We start from the raw sequence: 17748 nt of genomic DNA, 5'->3' as shown, positions 1-17748 counted from the left end.
TCTTGTTCTCTTCTGCTTGTTTTCTTTTTTCTTTCTCAGCAGGTGATCCAGGTGATTGATATATGCATTTTTTTCTTTTTTTTTTTTCTGCTCATTCTGTTGGTTTTTGTCTTTTGCCCTTCTCCCCTGTCTCTCTTCTCAGCTGTTTCTCTTTCCCTCTTTCTTTCTCCCCTTCTTTTCCCCAGTCAAGTCTGTCCCGTATTCAGTAAGTGAAAATAAAATGAACAATAAAAGGTGAATCAAATGGACCATTACGGCAAAGCTGGGATGGTCAATTTGGTAAAGTAAATCCGTTGGGCATCTTTCTTTGCCTTTAGACAACAATTCTGATGGCAAAAGAGCCAAACGGGACAGGCAAAAAAAAAAGAAAAAAAAGAATACCACCTTTTTAAACGGTAACTGTAACGGAATACAGTTACTCATATTTTGTATTTTAAATACGTAACGGCGGTACATGTATTCCGTTACTCCCCAACACTGGTGGTGGCTGAGATCGCAGCACGGTGGCACCGTGGAAAAGGGCTGTGTTTTTACAATCATTGTGACAGCGCCATGCCGCTTTTGCACGGAAACAAATCCGCCAGCGCTCCGTAGAGGCCGCGACTGCTGGAAAGGTTACTCTTTATAGAGGAGTCATGCTCGGGGAAACGTTTGCTGGTCGACTCCAGCTCCCAGAAGGGCCTCAGGAACGCTCGTGTTGTCTTTGCATATATATTGCGTATATTATTTAATTTTTTTTTTTAAAATTGGGGATTTCCCGCACACCACCAGAGAGAGCCCGCATACCACACTTCGAGAAAGACTATATTAGGGCTATTTCTTATATTTTATAAACGTTGTAAGTAGAGCTGGGTGATATGAGATTTTTTCATATCACGATGTTTTTTTCATTTCAGGCGATAACGATATCTATCACGATATAAGCCAAATAACTATATTTGTAAGATTTAAATGTGCCGTTGCTCACAAGTAAAATGTGAAATAATCAGCAGCTTGTTTTTATTTAAATATTTATTTCCCATAATAAGTTCAACAGGGTAGATGTACTTAAGGAACATGAGACCTTTTCAGATAAATAAAGGCAAATATTGCAAACTACACAAAAGGCAGCCGCTAAAGCGTTTAAGTTTCAAAATAGAACAAACGAAACAGACTAAATTGTCAATTCCACTTAGAAACAAAATATTAATTCTAAAAATAAATCTTAGTTTGTTTTACAGAAGAACAGACAAAACTGACTAACTTTTGTCAATATCAAATAAACTGAGAACTAAAAGGAAATTCTCAATCTCTCCTTGTTGTATAGCTTAGCTTTTCAAACAGTTTTAACAGTTACTTTAGTCTGACAAAAGCCGAATGACGAATTAGCGCTTCCAGTCAGAGACTGAGGCTACGTCCACACGTACACAGGTATTTTTGAAAACGGAGATTTTCCGTTTCCGTTTTACCGAGTTGTATGTGTGGAGGGAGAGTAACTGTGTGTATATGTAAGCATTTAAACACTGCAGAGAGTAGAATTAACAGTAACAGTATTGTAGAAATTCATTTCTCCGAAACAATAACGTGGCACACAGTGTGACGCATGCACCAGTTTACTGTATTTCCAGACTTGCTTTCGGCACAATTTACAGTGCACGCTACTCTGTTTTTTGTCAGACTTGAAATAGCCGAAATACCTTCACACTACGGAACTTATATGGCTCTTCCGTTCGACAATCTCTCCGGCATTGGAACCATCATCTGTTTTCTCTTCGGTCACGCTCGGTTGATTTTTCTAGTCGGCACACTCATTTCCGCCATTATGCGCTGGCTCCATTACCCGCTGGCTGCTTCCCAAACAAACACACGTGCGGCTTGGCATTTGTGCTGTACGTAACAAGTCACGCGACGTGACGCTGCGGCTGTGATTGGTTCGGCTCTGCGCTACTTAATTTGGATCGGCAGACCTTTTTTTTTTTTTTTTTTTTTTTTTTTAAGAGGACAAGAGCGGCGAGGTCTATCGCGATAGCTTAATTTCTCTATCGAGTAAAAGTTATATCGCGATACATATCGTTATCGTTCTATCGCCCAGCTCTAGTTGTAAGATATTGTATTATTTAATTTGTTCAGTCTGTTATTGTTATTGTCTTGGAGCAACTGTAACCCACATAATTTCCTCGGGTATAATTAAAGTATTCTGATTCTGACCCTTGTTTCTGCCTGTAGTACTGACCGTTGTATGTGAAATATATGGAATGAAGACAAAGTTCCTAAAGCAAACACACTTGGTTGGTGCTAAGTGTGGTCCTGTTCCTTAGGTTGGGGTCATCCTGTAATCTCTTAAAAACTACTTCTACTGCTTTAGTGACTGGAAGACAAGTGAAGAGAGATGTAACATCATACGAGACCATTGTTTCATCTGCCTCCATGATGACATCGCTCACCCTTCTCAACAAAATCCAAGGTGTTCTGGATGTGGTGTTTAGAGCTGCCTACCAATGGGTTGAGGATCAAAACTAAAAACCTTGAGATGTTATAGGTGACCGAGTTGAGCATACAGACAATTGGTCTTAAAGGTACAAACTGTTTATTAGCAAGAGAAGCCTACAGAGAGTCTATGGTGCTCCTCTTGGGAAAGCAAATGTGTTTGACACAACAAAGCATTCAGACCAGATTCTTTGGTTGTGGTCTGAAGGGGTGTTGCACCAAGAACCTCCTTGGGATTGGTTTGGTCAATAGGAAATGGTTGCAGTTACCTGTTGTTTGCATGGAAGATGCTGATTTGTCCACAAATACTTACCATTTACTCTATGAGCTTAAGTACCCGGGCCTCCACCAGATATTCCTAGTCTGTTTTCCAGGTATATCTGGCATTCTTCCTAGCCTACTGACCCAATTCATCACTAGATAGTCATGAGTTGACAGCTCTTTCTCCTTATCCAAATGTCCAAAACAAATGACCTCAGATCAGATAATATATATTTTAAAAAAAACAGATCACTGAAATTTGGCATAAGGTGCTATGATACCAAGTACACCACTTTAGATTCAAACATGGTGTTTTTTATGGCCAACCCATACCTATGACGGAAGTCCAATAAAAAACAAACAAACACAACACTGGTTTATCAGGCTATTCCTCCCAAGCACACCTTTCCAGCTCCATATTTGCACACATGAGTGAAAAAATCTCTTGGGAGAACTATGAATTCCCCAGACAGACTAACTAAAGACTCAAAGAAGGCTGGGAATTCTGAACTATTGTTCTGGGCATGGACAGAGGTAATGTGGTGGTGGTCTTTAGCCAGGGACTTGTGAGTGTCCTCACACCCACCCAGCTACTCTCACCACAGGCCACTCCAGAAAATGATTACAGTCCAGCCATTCTCCAGGAGTATGGTTCCAGAACCCTTACTATACACTGAGGTATATTTATTCGGTAGCACTCCATGTCCTGCACTTGCTCAGATTCCTTCCCCACCAGTGACGTGATGTTCCACATCCCCAAAAACGAATGTATTACAGAGGATACACAGGCCCAGGACTCCACGTTTGTCTACCACCCTGCCTAAGGAATCTATTGTAATCCAAATGTCAGAATTATTATGGAAGGTATTTCTAAATAAGGGGACCAGTCTGAATAGTCTGAATAGAAACACTAATTGTTCTTTTCATTCCTATCCTCTGTAAACCCAGTGGAATGGTAAAATAAAGTTCTTACAACTTACACTTCTTGTCATTACAAACATGATGGGAGTGGAAACTGGTGACATAATCACAACCTCCAACTTACTGGTTTGCATTACTGGACATTTCTGGTAAATGGGTTGGTTCTTATATAGCATTTTTCTACTCTACTGGAGCATTCCAAGCACTTTATAAAACATGTTTCTTTCATTCATACCCATTAATACAAGCACTTTTTTCTCTGCTTTTTCTACCTAAATGCTATCTAACTTTTTTTTTTTTTTCTATCTAACATTCATACACATTTACAGTCCTGCTCTACCTCCTGAGCTGCAGCCACCCCAATGTATCACACAATCTTTCTGTTCCATGAATTTACATGTAAATAATTTAGCTGAAATATTTTCATGTCCCTAAACATGATTTTTATCTATCTGGTCATATGTACCAATTCCTATCTGGTGAATATTTTCCAATTTTAAAAGGCAATAAAGTCCACATTTTGAAATTTTTTCCACGTTTTGACACAAGACTGTGCTACAAAATCAGTTGAAATGTACCAAACTGTAGGCAACGCTGAAATAAAGGAAAAGTGGTACCTGGGTATATGCAGTGTTGGTGCCATCTGTAGCCTGCACTGTCATGTTGTAGAAGGAGCACTGTTCAGCATCAAGAGGTTTGGCAATGATGATGGTGCCCACAGTCTTCGCTACATCAAACACACTGTCACTGTTCCCACCTGCACCACAGCACAAATGTCAAGCAAGAAAGGATGGCCAAAAAATGCAGCTCATACCTACTTTGAATGCACACGAGTTATGATGAATATGTGAATAAACACAAAAACCACACAATTTTATTTTGTGGATCAGTGGGTTCCAGTCATGTAAAACATGCGTATGCGTTACTGAGTCCTGAAATGCATGAATTGTTTTTTGGGTTTTTTTTGTACAATCCTAATCAGTAAATTAACCAGTGCAGTGTTGGGATAAGGGCAGAGAACATGACTAGAGACCATTGCCTAAGAGTTTGTGATAGTGCAAAGGAGGAAAGGATGGCTGCTGACAGGTTTAAGCTCTTCCATCACACACAAACACACATCACAAACTCCTATACACCACAGATTACATATAATAATATATAATATACAGCATATGCTATAAAATGCCAATATGAAGCAAGAATCACAGTAACACAGTAAAGCAACAAGCAAAAACACTTTCCATGCTGGTAGTACCCCTCCCTTTTGCTTAGAGTGTGCTGCAGTTTGAGTGTGTTATTGCAAAAATTTCTCATCTATTTTTGTTTTTGGCTATTTTTCCTAGTTTTTGTTTGCTTTGTGAAGTTGGTGGACTAGGGTGTTGGGAAATGGGGGCAGCTGACTAGCAATCATGCCATGAAGCTGGTTCTAGCTGTCAGCTGCTCAGTGGGGGATTATAACGCGCCTGTGGGTGAGTTGGTTGGGTATGGAGGTATGGAATCAATCTCCCAAATGACTAATGCAGTGGCGATGTTTCTGGACAGCACAAATTGTATCAAGTTGTTGACAGCGGTGGAGTGATTAAAGACACCCTCACTCCTGTTCTCTCTCTGGTTAATCCTATTTTGTCACCATCCTGCTCCACCTTTCATCAAGAATGAAGTGTTAGAGGAAGAGTTATCTAGTCTCCTTTAAACTATTTAACTATTTTACCACAAAGAGATAAATAGCGTAATTAAAATTATTGATGTTACATCAAAAGGAAGATCTCACTCAGTCTGGGGAGAGTGAGGGAGATGGCAGTGGCACTGCTGTCACATTTTGTTGCCTTGGTGGCAAAAAGACTTGCAGAGTAGCTGGATTCTAAGGAAGGTTTGCTAGCCCTCAGGCCATCCCTCCATTCTGCAAACCGCCAGATTAAAATATAAGAAATGACACAAATAACAATCAAAGTGCAATCAAAAGAGAGAAAAAGATGAAGGGGATGGACTGACAGTGAACATGTAGAGAAAGGTGAACAGTATTAATTAATATTATATTAAATGCTCATAATTTGCTGACAGATGTATTTATTTTATTCTTATTTTTAATAATTATGATGTGTATTGAATAACCCTCAGCTTTGTTTGCTTGTTGCATATTGTCTCTTTTACCCCAGGAAGGGGTTAAATGAGAATGAAAAATAGAGTAAAAAAAAAAAGTAAAGTAAGAACAATAGCAAGCCGGTGGTGAATGGGTGAATGTAGGTATCAAGAGGCTAAGCAAAAGACCAGTGGGGGAAAAAAGGAATGGAGAGATGCAGGTATAACAAAGAAACAAATGGGACAGAGTAGCTGAATCTGTGTGTGTGTGTGTGTGTGTGTGTGTGTGTGTGTGTGTGTGTGTGTGTGGGGGGGGGGGGGGGGGGGAGAAGTATCATTCTAGTTTTCTAGTTTTTTGTTGTTATTGTTTATTTATCAAATTAATTCAATTTATAGAATGCCAAATCACAACAACAGATACCTCAAGGTGCTTTATATGGCAAGGAAAATACATTACATTAATACAGTTATATAATACAATCAGAATATCCCTATGGACAAGCACTTTGGTGAGAGTGGGAAGGAAAGACTCCCTTTTAACAGGAAGAAACCCCCAGCAGAGCCAGCCTCAAGGAGGGGCAGCCATCTGCTGCTTTTTGTTTTATTTGGAACATTATGCTTCACCTATGTGTACTTTGCCACCGGCCATTATAAATGGCTCACCTTTAGTTCACCCAAGTTAGTATTAATGGCCCAATGAAGCTTTCTGGAGCATTGGAGCCTATATTGAAAAAAGGGATCATTACTCAAAGCTTTTCACCACAGTCCTCTTTTGTGGCATCTGGTGGCCCAAAATATGAAGAACAGCTTAAATCTACAATTTAAAATTAACTGCTTCATTATGATTCCCCACTCTATACAGCTGAGTTGACAGCCTCTGTTTAATATTATGTGACAATTCTGTCTGATATCAGGCTACCATTGTGGTGCATTGAAGATGTCTTGATGCTCTCTCAATCATCCAGGTAAGTAAACCCCAATAGGCTGATTCTGTTTATCTGGACGTAGCATTTTCAGTGGGAAAAATATTTCGTCACTCATCCAAGTGACTTCTTCAGTCTGAACTGACTGCTGGTTTCCCCAACCTTATAAAAAGTACATTGCATAATGACTGAAACTAGCCCACGCAACAATGGGCTGGGAGGTCAGTTCCTTGATGCAAATTCTCATGACCACTGATCAACAACTACTGGACAGCTGGACATTTGTCAAAGCTAGGAAGTCACCTAAAGAAAGCTCCAGCCAATCCAAGAGAGAAGGACAACTGCTGCCAACACGAAAAACCTGTAGTGATCTCGTACGTGTCAGGAGTATCAGAACAGCTGAAACGCATTTTTTCTAAACACAGCACCTCTGTGATTTTTAAACCCCAAAAAACACTGCGCCAAAAATTGGTCTACCCTAAGGATTGGGTCCCCTGACACAAACAGAGTAATATAGTGTACGTTGTTAAGTGCCAGGAGGATTGCAATGATTTATACATCGGCGAAACCAAAAAACCTCTAGTGAAGCAGATGGCACAACAGAGAAGAGCTTCCTCGTCAGGCCAGGACTCCGCACACCATTTGCACCTACAGGCCAGTGGACACTCTTTCAATGATGAGGATGTACACATCCTGGACAAGGAGGAACGCTGGTTTGAGCAGGGAGTCAAGGGGGGCATTTACGTGAAAAGGGAAAGACCATCTCTGAAATGTGGAGGGGGCCTGAGGGTAGATTTTTCACCATTTTTACAATGCTGTAATTGCAGCCATTTCCCCAACTTTCTGTGAATTGTACTCATGTCCATTGATCAGTGGTCTTTGATCAATGGGCTTTGGTCAGTAGTTGTTCATCAACTGTCATGAGAATTTGCATATTAAAGATCAAGGAACTGCGCTTCCAGTCCATTGCTCCTTCAGTGAGCTAGTTTCAGTCATTATGCAAATGTACTGTTTATAAGGTTGGACAAAAAAAATGTTTCCCTTTTTTTTCCCCTTTTTGTATTGTTTTACTAAACCTGCATCCCTTCAACTAATCTTGGCTACAACAGTCCATCCATCTCTCTCTCTCTGCCTCACACATACACAGAGAGAGACACATACACACATGCGCACATTCGAAAAACCAGCCACATCCAACTAATCAGTTATAGCACAGGCACCACAAGCACAGATAACAAGCAGAGGGGTGCATCATTGGTGCAAAAACAGTAAAATAAAGAATGACAGAAAAATAATGAAAATAGGGTGCTGAGAAGGCAGAAAATAGCAGTAGTGGAAGGGAGATACCTTCTGAGGAACAGTTCCTGCCACAAGTGCTCTGCAGAATATAGAACATCTCACGGAAAGACCTGGGACCTTATGGGCATGAAGCATTGAGAAGAGACAGGAAAGATGAGGTGAGACAGAAAGGTCAGAGAGCCTCCAGGGGAAGGACAAAAGAAAGGAGAAGAACTATCTGGGTTTATACAGTGCTGTGCAAAAGTATTTGCCTTTATCCTGATTCCTTATTCTTTTGCATATTTGTCACTAAATGATGATTGCATTTATTACGGGCCATCAGAATTAGAATACTTTATTAATCCATAATGACATTATATGGCACCCAAACCTACCTAGCTCTGTGTGCAAAAGTAATTGCCTCCCTTGTTAAATCATGAATTAACTATCATTAACCAGTGTGGCGGGGCATGGTGTTATGGTATGGCTGCAGGGGAGGCTGACACACCGGAGCTCCATCAGTTCATCATGCCTCCCCTGCAAAAGACTTGCTGGGACCTGAGGTTGTGGTTGTTGTGTGGGGTGTAGCCGAAAAGCAGCAACTGAATAAAAAGTGCTAAAAAGAGCAAACTATGTGGTCAGGTCCGTCATTCCTGTGCCACACTGAGTTTAGTTTCATTAGACACACTCAGGTCTGATTACTGATGAATCAAGCACAGAAATGAAAAAGAACCTGTCCAACAAAGTGATGTACGTTAAGGTCTCAAGTAGCAACACATCATACCACTATCTGAAGAAACAGTTGAGAAACAAAGCTATTGACATCTATCAGTCTGAAAAAGGTTACAGAGCAAATTGTAAGGTTTTTAACCCATTCTGATATTAACATGTATTTAGAAAGGCTGAAAGGTTTACTGGATGATCACTTGGGGCAAAATTTTATATTTTATGCGTGTAGTTTATCCATCAGAAAATGCTTTTTTGCTTGAAGTTATTGAAGTTAAAATAATGTACAGGGTGGGCCATTTATATGGATACACTGTAATAAAATGGGAATGGTTGGTGATATTAAAGTCCTGTTTGTGGCACATTAGTATATGTGAGGGGCAAACTCCTCAAGATGGGTGGTGACCATGGTGGCCATTTAGAAGTCAGCCATCTTGGATACAACTTTTGCTTTTTTCAATAGGAAGAGGGCCATGTGACACAAATTGCTAATGTCACAAGAAAAACAATGGCGTGCTTGTTTTCAACATAACTTTATTCTTTCATGAGTTATTTACAAGTTTCTGACCACTTATAAAATGTGTTCAATGTGCTGCCCATTGTGTTGGATTGTCAATGCAACCCTCTTCTCCCACTCTTCACACACTGATAGCAACACCGCAGGAGAAATGCCAGCACAGGCATCCAGTATCCGTAGTTTCAGGTGCTGCACATCTCGTATCTTCACACCATAGACATTTGTCTTCAGATGACCCCAAAGATAAAAGTCTAAGGGGGTCAGATCGGGAGACCCTGGGGGCCATTCAACTGGCCCATAACGACCAATCCACTTTCCAGGAAACTGTTCATCTAGGAATGCTCGGACCTGGCACCCATAATGTGAGTTTTTCTTGCTGGAAAAATTCATTGAGTTTATTGATGAAGAATGGACCCACTATCGTTGTACCCCATATACCACACCAAACCATCACTTTTGTTGTTCCAACAGTCTTGGAGGGATCCATCCAATGTGGGTTAGTGTCAGACCAATAGCGGTGGTTTTGTTTGTTAACTTCACCATTCACATAAAAGTTTGCCTCATCACTGAACAAAATCTTCTGCGTGAACTGAGGGCCCTGTTCCAATTTTTGTTTTGCCCATTCTGCAAATTCTTTGCACCGATCTGGGTCATCCTCGTTGAGATGCTGCAGTAGCTGGAGTTTGTAAGGGTGCCATTTGTGAGTAGCTAATATCTGCCGAAGGGATGTTTGATTAATGCCACTCTCCAGTGACATGCGGCGAGTGTTACACTGTAGGCTCTTGCTGAATGAAGCTAGGACAGCCACTGATGTTTCATTAGTGACAGTTTGCTCTGAAATCTGCTGCAATGACCCGGTTACTGCGTTCACCAGATATCAACACAATTTCGATCCGCTCCTCACGTGTTAACCTCTTCAACATGTCAATGGCTGTGAACAAAGAGAAACTTATAAATAACTCATGAAAGAATAAAGTTATGTTGAAACCAAGCACACCATTGTTTTTCTTGTGACATTACCATTATTGGTAATGTGACACATCAAACTTATGTTTGATGTGTCACATGGCTCTCTTCCTATTGAAAAAACAAAAGTTGTATCCAAGATGGCCGACTTCTAAATGGCCACCATGGTCACCACCCATCTTGAGGAGTTTGCCCCCTCACATATACTAATGTGCCACAAACAGGACTTTAATATCACCAACCATTCCCATTTTATTACAGTGTATCCATATAAATGGCTCACCCTGTACATTGGAAATAACATGAAAGTGCAGTTGTTTTTTATTGCATCATCAGCTGGGATTCCTGGTCTGTGTCTTTTGCCAAATTTACAAGTGATGATCACATATACCCATGATTACACACACTACATGGTCTTTCAGTTGACTTACCTGTGCTGCTGTAATGCTAAATATTCTATGTTTTATCCTTTTTTTCCTTTTTAAAAAAAAAATTAAATAAAATGTTTACCTTCTTCATATTGTTTCCTAAATAACTAAAACACATTTTTCAAGTTTCAGATTATGAGAAACCATCATTACACACAAATGAAGTGAGAAAAATGTGTTTGAAGTGAGAGTGACATGGACAGAAAACAGAGAAAAAATACAAAGAGAGGCAGAGCTAAGGAGAGCCAGAAGCACAAGTCAGAAGGTATCTCCAGGTTAATGTACACTGACTAGAAAGACAAAAAGTGTATTGTGGGAATGTCTGTCGTCCCCTGTCGCATTTATCTATATATTTTGGGCTGATTGGAGCCAACAATACATCACAGCTAGAGACCTGTCAGAGTACAAATACGGTCTTTTTTTGTTTGTTTGTTTTAAATACATTACTCACTCTCTAAAGTCTAATTGTTTTTGATCTGGTAATTTGTGCTGCTTCTGATACAATGTGGGTTGTTACTGCAATGAACTTGGCTAAACTATGTTTATTAATTAACACAGTTTTAGTTGATCACTCCCCTCTAGTTGACATTTGTTTTGTGATAGCAGCATAATATTAAATTGCCCTGCTTAGTAAATATAGCTGTGAATACTTCAATGAAACAATCCTTTTTTTTTAAAACAAAGAGAGAAAAATAAACAAATGTATCTAATTTAAGTTTCATCCTGATTTTAATCCATATTAGACTACCAACAGATTACTTGAACTGGGATCTGAGAAGCTGTCACTATGGTAACTGGGATGGGGAGAACATACCATGCAGACCACTGTGTCTGAGCTGTACCTAATTTATACCAACACAACATGCATCAAACCTGAGCACACCCTTCCTTACACAACAAAACCCTCAAGTGGTTTACGAAGCATACTCCATTACAGGGGCATTTTACCTGTGATGTCAAACCACAAAGGGGTGGAGCTCTGCTGCATAGATACCACACCCACAATCTCAGCCACCCTGTCATTCTCCATCACAGTGAAATTGTAGAATGGTTCATCAAAAATCAGCGGTAGAGTGAGAGCTGGCGGTCGGCGGATCCACTCAATGTGCAGTCGCGCTGTGGAGGATTTCTGAGGACGTCCATTGTCTGTTGCTTTGATCTGAACATAGAGGAAAAGAAAGGCAAAGGGTCTTTTGCAGACTGAAATATTTCCATATGCTATGATACAATATACCCCACAACTATATCACGCCATTCTTGAAGTCCACAGTATTCATCACTTTAAACGTTAACGTGTTTGCTGTGTTTTCGGTTTTTAGCTGGCATCAAATACAGACCTTCCACAAGTTGAAAACTTAGATTTCCTTATTTGTTTTGGTATGCTGGTTGATTATTTCTTTGTTGTAACAACACTTCTTGCCATGGTCACAATAAACAGGCATCGGAAACCTTGCCACATTTGTAAGGAAAATGCATTTGAGGGTTTAGGAGCAGAGTTGAGTAAATGGGTTGTGCCCTTGAAAAACTTCCAAACAGCTTATTCTGTTATTGACTCTTGTTTGGCATTCTTTATTAGATTAAATGGGGACTCAGTAGCATGTGGAAAAACCACACACAGCCACAAGAGCCTGGCACCTTATTCTCATGCTGGTCACCAGCTTGGTCACACACTGCTGTGAGATGGCATCCCATTCTTCAATCAGCATTTTTGAAGAATGCTATTCTTTTGTCAGAAGCCAGATAACAAAACTAAAATCAGTGTGCATCAATTAAATAAGCACCAAACTCTGTTATTTTGAGTGCTGTTCAGGCAACCTTAATGATGAAGAAATATTTTTAAAGAGCATTTCCTAAAATCAAGATCATCAAGAAAAACAAAAGTAAATACACAATGAATCTTTTACACACATTCCCTAGATTCAGAGAATATGTTCTCCTGATTGTAGAAATGGACAGACCTGCCTCAAACAAGTCCTTCACAACAAAGATTAAGCGATTAATTTATGATTTGGAGTTTAGAAAATACAACTTAAATGTTCTTGAACTCACAGAGCAGACATGTTTAACAAATTTTTAAAAAATTCATACAGTCAGGATGTCGTAGCTCCCTGCACTGAAGGCCTTGCGTGAAGATACCACTGCTGTCTTGGGGTCGATGAAGAACTTCCCATCCTCATTGCCATCCACAATGCTGTAGGAGAGGTCACAGTTTGGCCCATCATCGCGGTCATAGGCAAACACCCGATAGATTGGTTCTCCCTTCTTTCTACGCTCCCTCTCTGGAAGTTTGACTTGATACACCTTCTCAGGAAATATGGGCTTGTTGTCGTTTTCATCCAGGACTTGAACTATCACCCAAACAGTACTTTGCTTGGGATTAGGGCCACCATCTGACACCAACACCTGTATGGGCAGAAAGGCTTGTTCAAAAATATATACAGTGTTCCTAATCACAAACTTGATCTTTCATGACACATAAGCAACCATGCTGTTCTAGTAGAGATTGTCCCCCAAACATTAATTAGTAAATTAGTCCATTTGTTCACTTTATTTGTTTGTTTTGCAGTTTTCTTCATTAATATAATTCATTAATCATTTGGTTAAACCTAACTGATATTATCAGGCGCGCACATAGTAGCATTGTGTGGTTTTTCTAAAAATGTTTTGTTATATTAATTATGTTTCTCTTTCTTTGAGTTACCTGGTTTTGGGTGGTGGCTGTTTCCTGGTCTGGGAAAAAGGTGTGGCTGAGGACTCTGAGAACAAAATGCCTGCTCAGCAGGACAGACCATGTGGTTATCAGGAACAGGGTTATTTTAGGTTTAGTTAGGTTATTCTGTGCTTAGTTAATATTAAAGTGTTTTGGTTTTCCCCCCTATTGTGTGAAAATGGTTTGGTCAAACCACTATAAAAGCTACTTTCATGTGTCTTTGTAATTAGGTCAGTTTGTGAGTTAAGTTGTGTCCACTTTGTTTAAGTTTCTGGAAATTACTTTTTGTAGAGTTATATTCGGTTGACCTCTTTTATGGGCCTTCTAATTATGTTTTTGAATTTTGTCATTTTTGAACTTTTTGAGGGTTAAAATAAAGAAAACCCTTTTTGAAGACATTTTTTTTTGCCTGTGTCCTCTATGCCTTGGCTGCTTGGTCCCTCACAATTAGAAAGTGCAGCTTATTGAGACCAATAGTTAGTTTTAAAATTAAGTGACTGCCAGAGTGAAATTTAGAAGAGGTTGGATAGATAAAGCATTGTTGGGACAAAATATCTGATATGCAGTCACTATTACATAGTTTGAAGTATTTAAAAAGAACAACCCAAATATTTTGTTCTTGGCTTCTAATCAAACATCCTGACTCACTATACTGCACTTTGTGCAGGTGACTACGCAGAGCAGGTGCGATCTAGCAGAACAGAAATAGCGCTAAACAGTCTACTGAAGATGTTATCGCCATAGCAACTCCATTTTCAGCCATTTGGACCACTGACAGAACTAGAGGATGCTCTTTGTTGACTTTAGAACTGTCTTTATTACCATCATCCCAAATATTTTAGTCAGAAAACACACTGGCTTTGTCCCAACCATCCACACCTGCATCAAGGACTTTTTGACTCAATATGTCAAATTTCCTCCACCTTCCTCGCCTGCCCCCCATACTTCCTTCCTTCCATTACATTGAAGACTGGAGTTCTTAGAGGTTGTGCTCTCCTTTGTACACTGTACACCTTCACATTTATCTAGCATTATTAAATTTGCTGATGACACAACTGTTCTTGGGCTTATCTCAGGAGAATATCAGTCAGCATTAATAGATGAGACACAGTAGCTATCAGGATAGTGCTCAGTGAATAATCTGGTATTGCAGACCAAAGAGCTGATATGGACTACAGGACAAAGCATTACTCAAACCAAGGCACACTCATTATTATGGGTAGCATTTCAATTAAAATTTAAGGAGCTCCAGTTAGGGAAAATTGTCCTCAAACAAAGGTATTTGTATTTGTATTTTAACTCAATGCAATACATTTTGAAATAGGCTAATAGTCAACAACTGGATGTCAGTGAAAGAAAGCACATACAATTCAATAGTCTAATTCTGATACCCTTACTGGACGTAACATCACAAAGTGAAGATAACCATCGAGTCTATTAAGGAGATGGTGCTGGACCCCCAAGCAGTAGGAGACCACAACCCACTGTTTATCCATAATGAAGAAATCAATCATATCAAATCCTAAATTTATCTTGGGATTCAACTTGATTATCTCTTCAGTTGCAATGACCACAATGTGTTCTCGTTTTGTTTTTTGTTTGTTTGTTAGTTAGTTTGTTTTTAACACAGACTAAAGGTGTTTGAAAAAGAGAAAAAAAATTGACTTCACTTGACATAATCAGAAAATAATGTTTCAGTTCTATCAGGCTGTACTGGAAAGCATCATAGGGTGTGGCATATTATCATGCAGGGCTCTAGACTAACTTTTTGCCATGGGCGCACCGGTACGCCTAACTTTAAAAAGTTAGGCGCACGGTAGACTGGTGGGTAATAAGCGAATGAATAATGCAGAAAACAGAGATTTGAGACGGGAAACTGTTCTTGAAGTACAGAGAGAGAGAGAGCTGTGCATGAAGTGTGATTTTTATCGTGGTGGAGGCAAAACAGCAGTGATTCCATTACGACATTTATCAAATATGAAGCGTAGTTTGCTGCTTCTTTTGCTGCTCGCTCGGTGAATTTTGGTTGGAGAGAGACAAAACCTCCAGCTCAGAATCAACGCAAAAAGACGTAAACACTGCGTAAACACATCAGAATCGGTGAGCCCTGACGGTGTGTCCGTCAAAATTTGGTCTAGAGCCCTGTCATGGTATGGCAATTGCTCTGTGCATGCAAAATCTAATCTGTTGTGTCTGGTGCGGTCTGCCATGAAGGTGACTGGGAGGACTGAAGATCTTTCCCACCCCTGCATTTACAACCAGTCGGTAATCAGACAGGCCCAGCGGGTTCTGTCAGATGCATTACATGTCCTTCATATGAGCTCTTGCCTTACAGCAGAGGATAGTCCCAAAATACAGGCTGAATTGCCTTAAGAATTCATTTGTTCTAACATCAATCAAGCTTTTAAATTACAGGTTTTAAAGTTGTTAATTTTTTTTAATATAACGATAATGCAATTTGTGGCAGCACGGTCGCACAGAGATTAGTTGCCTCACAACAAGAAGGTCCTCCCTTTGGTGTCAATTCCACCATCAGCCCGGTGTCATTCAGTGTGGAGTTTGGATGTTCTCCCTGCATTTGCGTGAGTTCTCTCCAGGTACTCTGGCTTTCTCCTACAGTCCAAGGATTCTCTACGACACCGTGTGTCCACAGGTCACCCGTCAAACTGTCGCTCTCCTGCAAAACTTCATCACCCACCCACCCTACAGTTCGGACTTCGCACCCAGTGACTACCATCTGTTCCCAAAGTTGAAAGAACATTTGTTCAGAAGGCAATTCTGCAGCAGTGAGCAGGCATGACATGGGCATTGTAAAACTGCCACAGCCTCTACAAAAATTCATCAACTGAAATGGCGATTATGTAGACAAATAGATAAGTCTTCAAGCTTTAAAATTATGTAAATATTATGGGAAATAAACAGTTTTTTGTATTTCTAAAAAAATTGGGGCTCTTACTTTTGGGATTGGCCTCGTACTTTCAGCTCTCTCTTTACCACTACAGACCAGTATAGCATCTGCATCACTCCAGCTACAGCCTCAATCAGTCTGTTGATTTCCTGCTCCCCTCTCCCCTCACTTGTAAACAAGACCCCGAGATACTTAAATTCCTCCACTTGGGGCAGCAACTCATCCCTTACCTGGGGTGGGCACTCTACCCTTTTCCAGCTAAAGACCTTGGCCTCAGACTTAGAGGTGCTTATTCTCATTCCCACCGCGTCACACTCAGCTATGAACCACTTCAGTGCAAGCTGGAGTCCAACACCCACTGGAAACAAGTCTGACTTATTGCCATCAATGCAAATCTAGCTCTTGGTTAAATAAGATCCGAATGCCCCACAGCAACAGGCCAGAGACTCCATACTCCACAGGCACCTCCCAAATAATGTTCTGAGGTAGAAAGCCTTCTCCAAGTCCACAAAACACAGGTAGACTGGTTGGGCAAGCTCCCACACACCCTCAGATATCCTCAAGCTGGTAAAAAGCTGGTCCAGTGTTCTGTAACCAGGACAAAAAACACATTTTTCCTCCTGTATCCAAGGTTCAACTAACAGACGGACTATCCTTTCCAGCCCCTGGTAAGGCTTTCCTGGGAAGACTGAGGAGTGTGACCTCGCCATAGTTGGAGCACACTCGCCGGTCCTCTTCCTTAAAGATGGGAACCACCAAACCGGTCTGCCAATATAGTGTACAGGGTTCATACGCCTTTTTTAGGGTCAAATTCAAGCACTTTTAAAGCACTTTCAAGGTCCCTTTTCAAGCTTTTCCAGCACATGCCCCCCCCCCAAAAGAAAGAATGCATGTTTCAATTTGCATCCCCTCAGTAAGACCATGTGAAAATTAGGACAAATCATCCTAGGTGAACTTAAACACCTTTGCTCACCTTTTGTTAAGAAATAGAAAAACAAACCACACAAAAATACTGCAAAAGGAAACGTCGCCTTATATACATAATGTATAAACTCAAAATGCACATTTCACTTAAAAATTAAGATGTGACAATGTGAACAAATCAACTTGTTAGAGATATTCTTCTCCTGTTGAACCCCCCCCCCCCCCCCCCCCCCACAAAAAAAAGAAATAAATAAGTCTTCTCGTCAGAAATTGATGCTTCCTTCCTGTGTGACAAAAAATAGGAGACAGATGTTTGTTTTAAGTTAATTCCCAATAAAACTGTTCTATTGCTAACTACATTGCTGTCTGTATTATTGTTGAAGTCCTAAACGTCACCTTTAAACATCATGTACAGTCAGACAGGCATGGAGAGCAGCACTGACTGGGAGGCTTTGAACAGATCACATAGTTCAATTCAACATATAAGACTTTAAGAATGCACAAGTATCTACTTAAAATCTATTGAATTTATCATCTGTGATATTATTATGTACAATTCCAATGTATTTTGTTCATCTCCCTTAAATAAACAGGCAGCCTTACAGTATGAAATATTCATATACAAATGCACATATAAATGT

General features: G+C 40.1%; 1 protein-coding gene across 1 annotated transcript in view; it reads right to left on the bottom strand.

Annotated features, from left to right (window-relative positions):
* Positions 1–17748, bottom strand: part of fat3a (FAT atypical cadherin 3a) — a 170098-nt gene that overhangs the window by 81236 nt on the left and 71114 nt on the right. The window contains exons 5-7 of the mRNA XM_026192655.2: positions 12654–12968; positions 11514–11724; positions 4266–4405 (exon numbers count right to left, since the gene is read on the bottom strand). Of these exons, the coding sequence (XP_026048440.2) occupies positions 4266–4405; positions 11514–11724; positions 12654–12968 (666 nt within the window). The remainder of the gene's footprint in view (positions 1–4265; positions 4406–11513; positions 11725–12653; positions 12969–17748) is intronic.

This window comes from Astatotilapia calliptera, chromosome 14 (assembly GCF_964374335.1).
Source record: "Astatotilapia calliptera chromosome 14, fAstCal68.1, whole genome shotgun sequence".
Taxonomy (NCBI): Eukaryota; Metazoa; Chordata; class Actinopteri; order Cichliformes; family Cichlidae; genus Astatotilapia; species Astatotilapia calliptera.
Note: the sequence above shows the minus strand (reverse complement) of the source record. Positions and strands in the feature narration are given on the sequence as shown.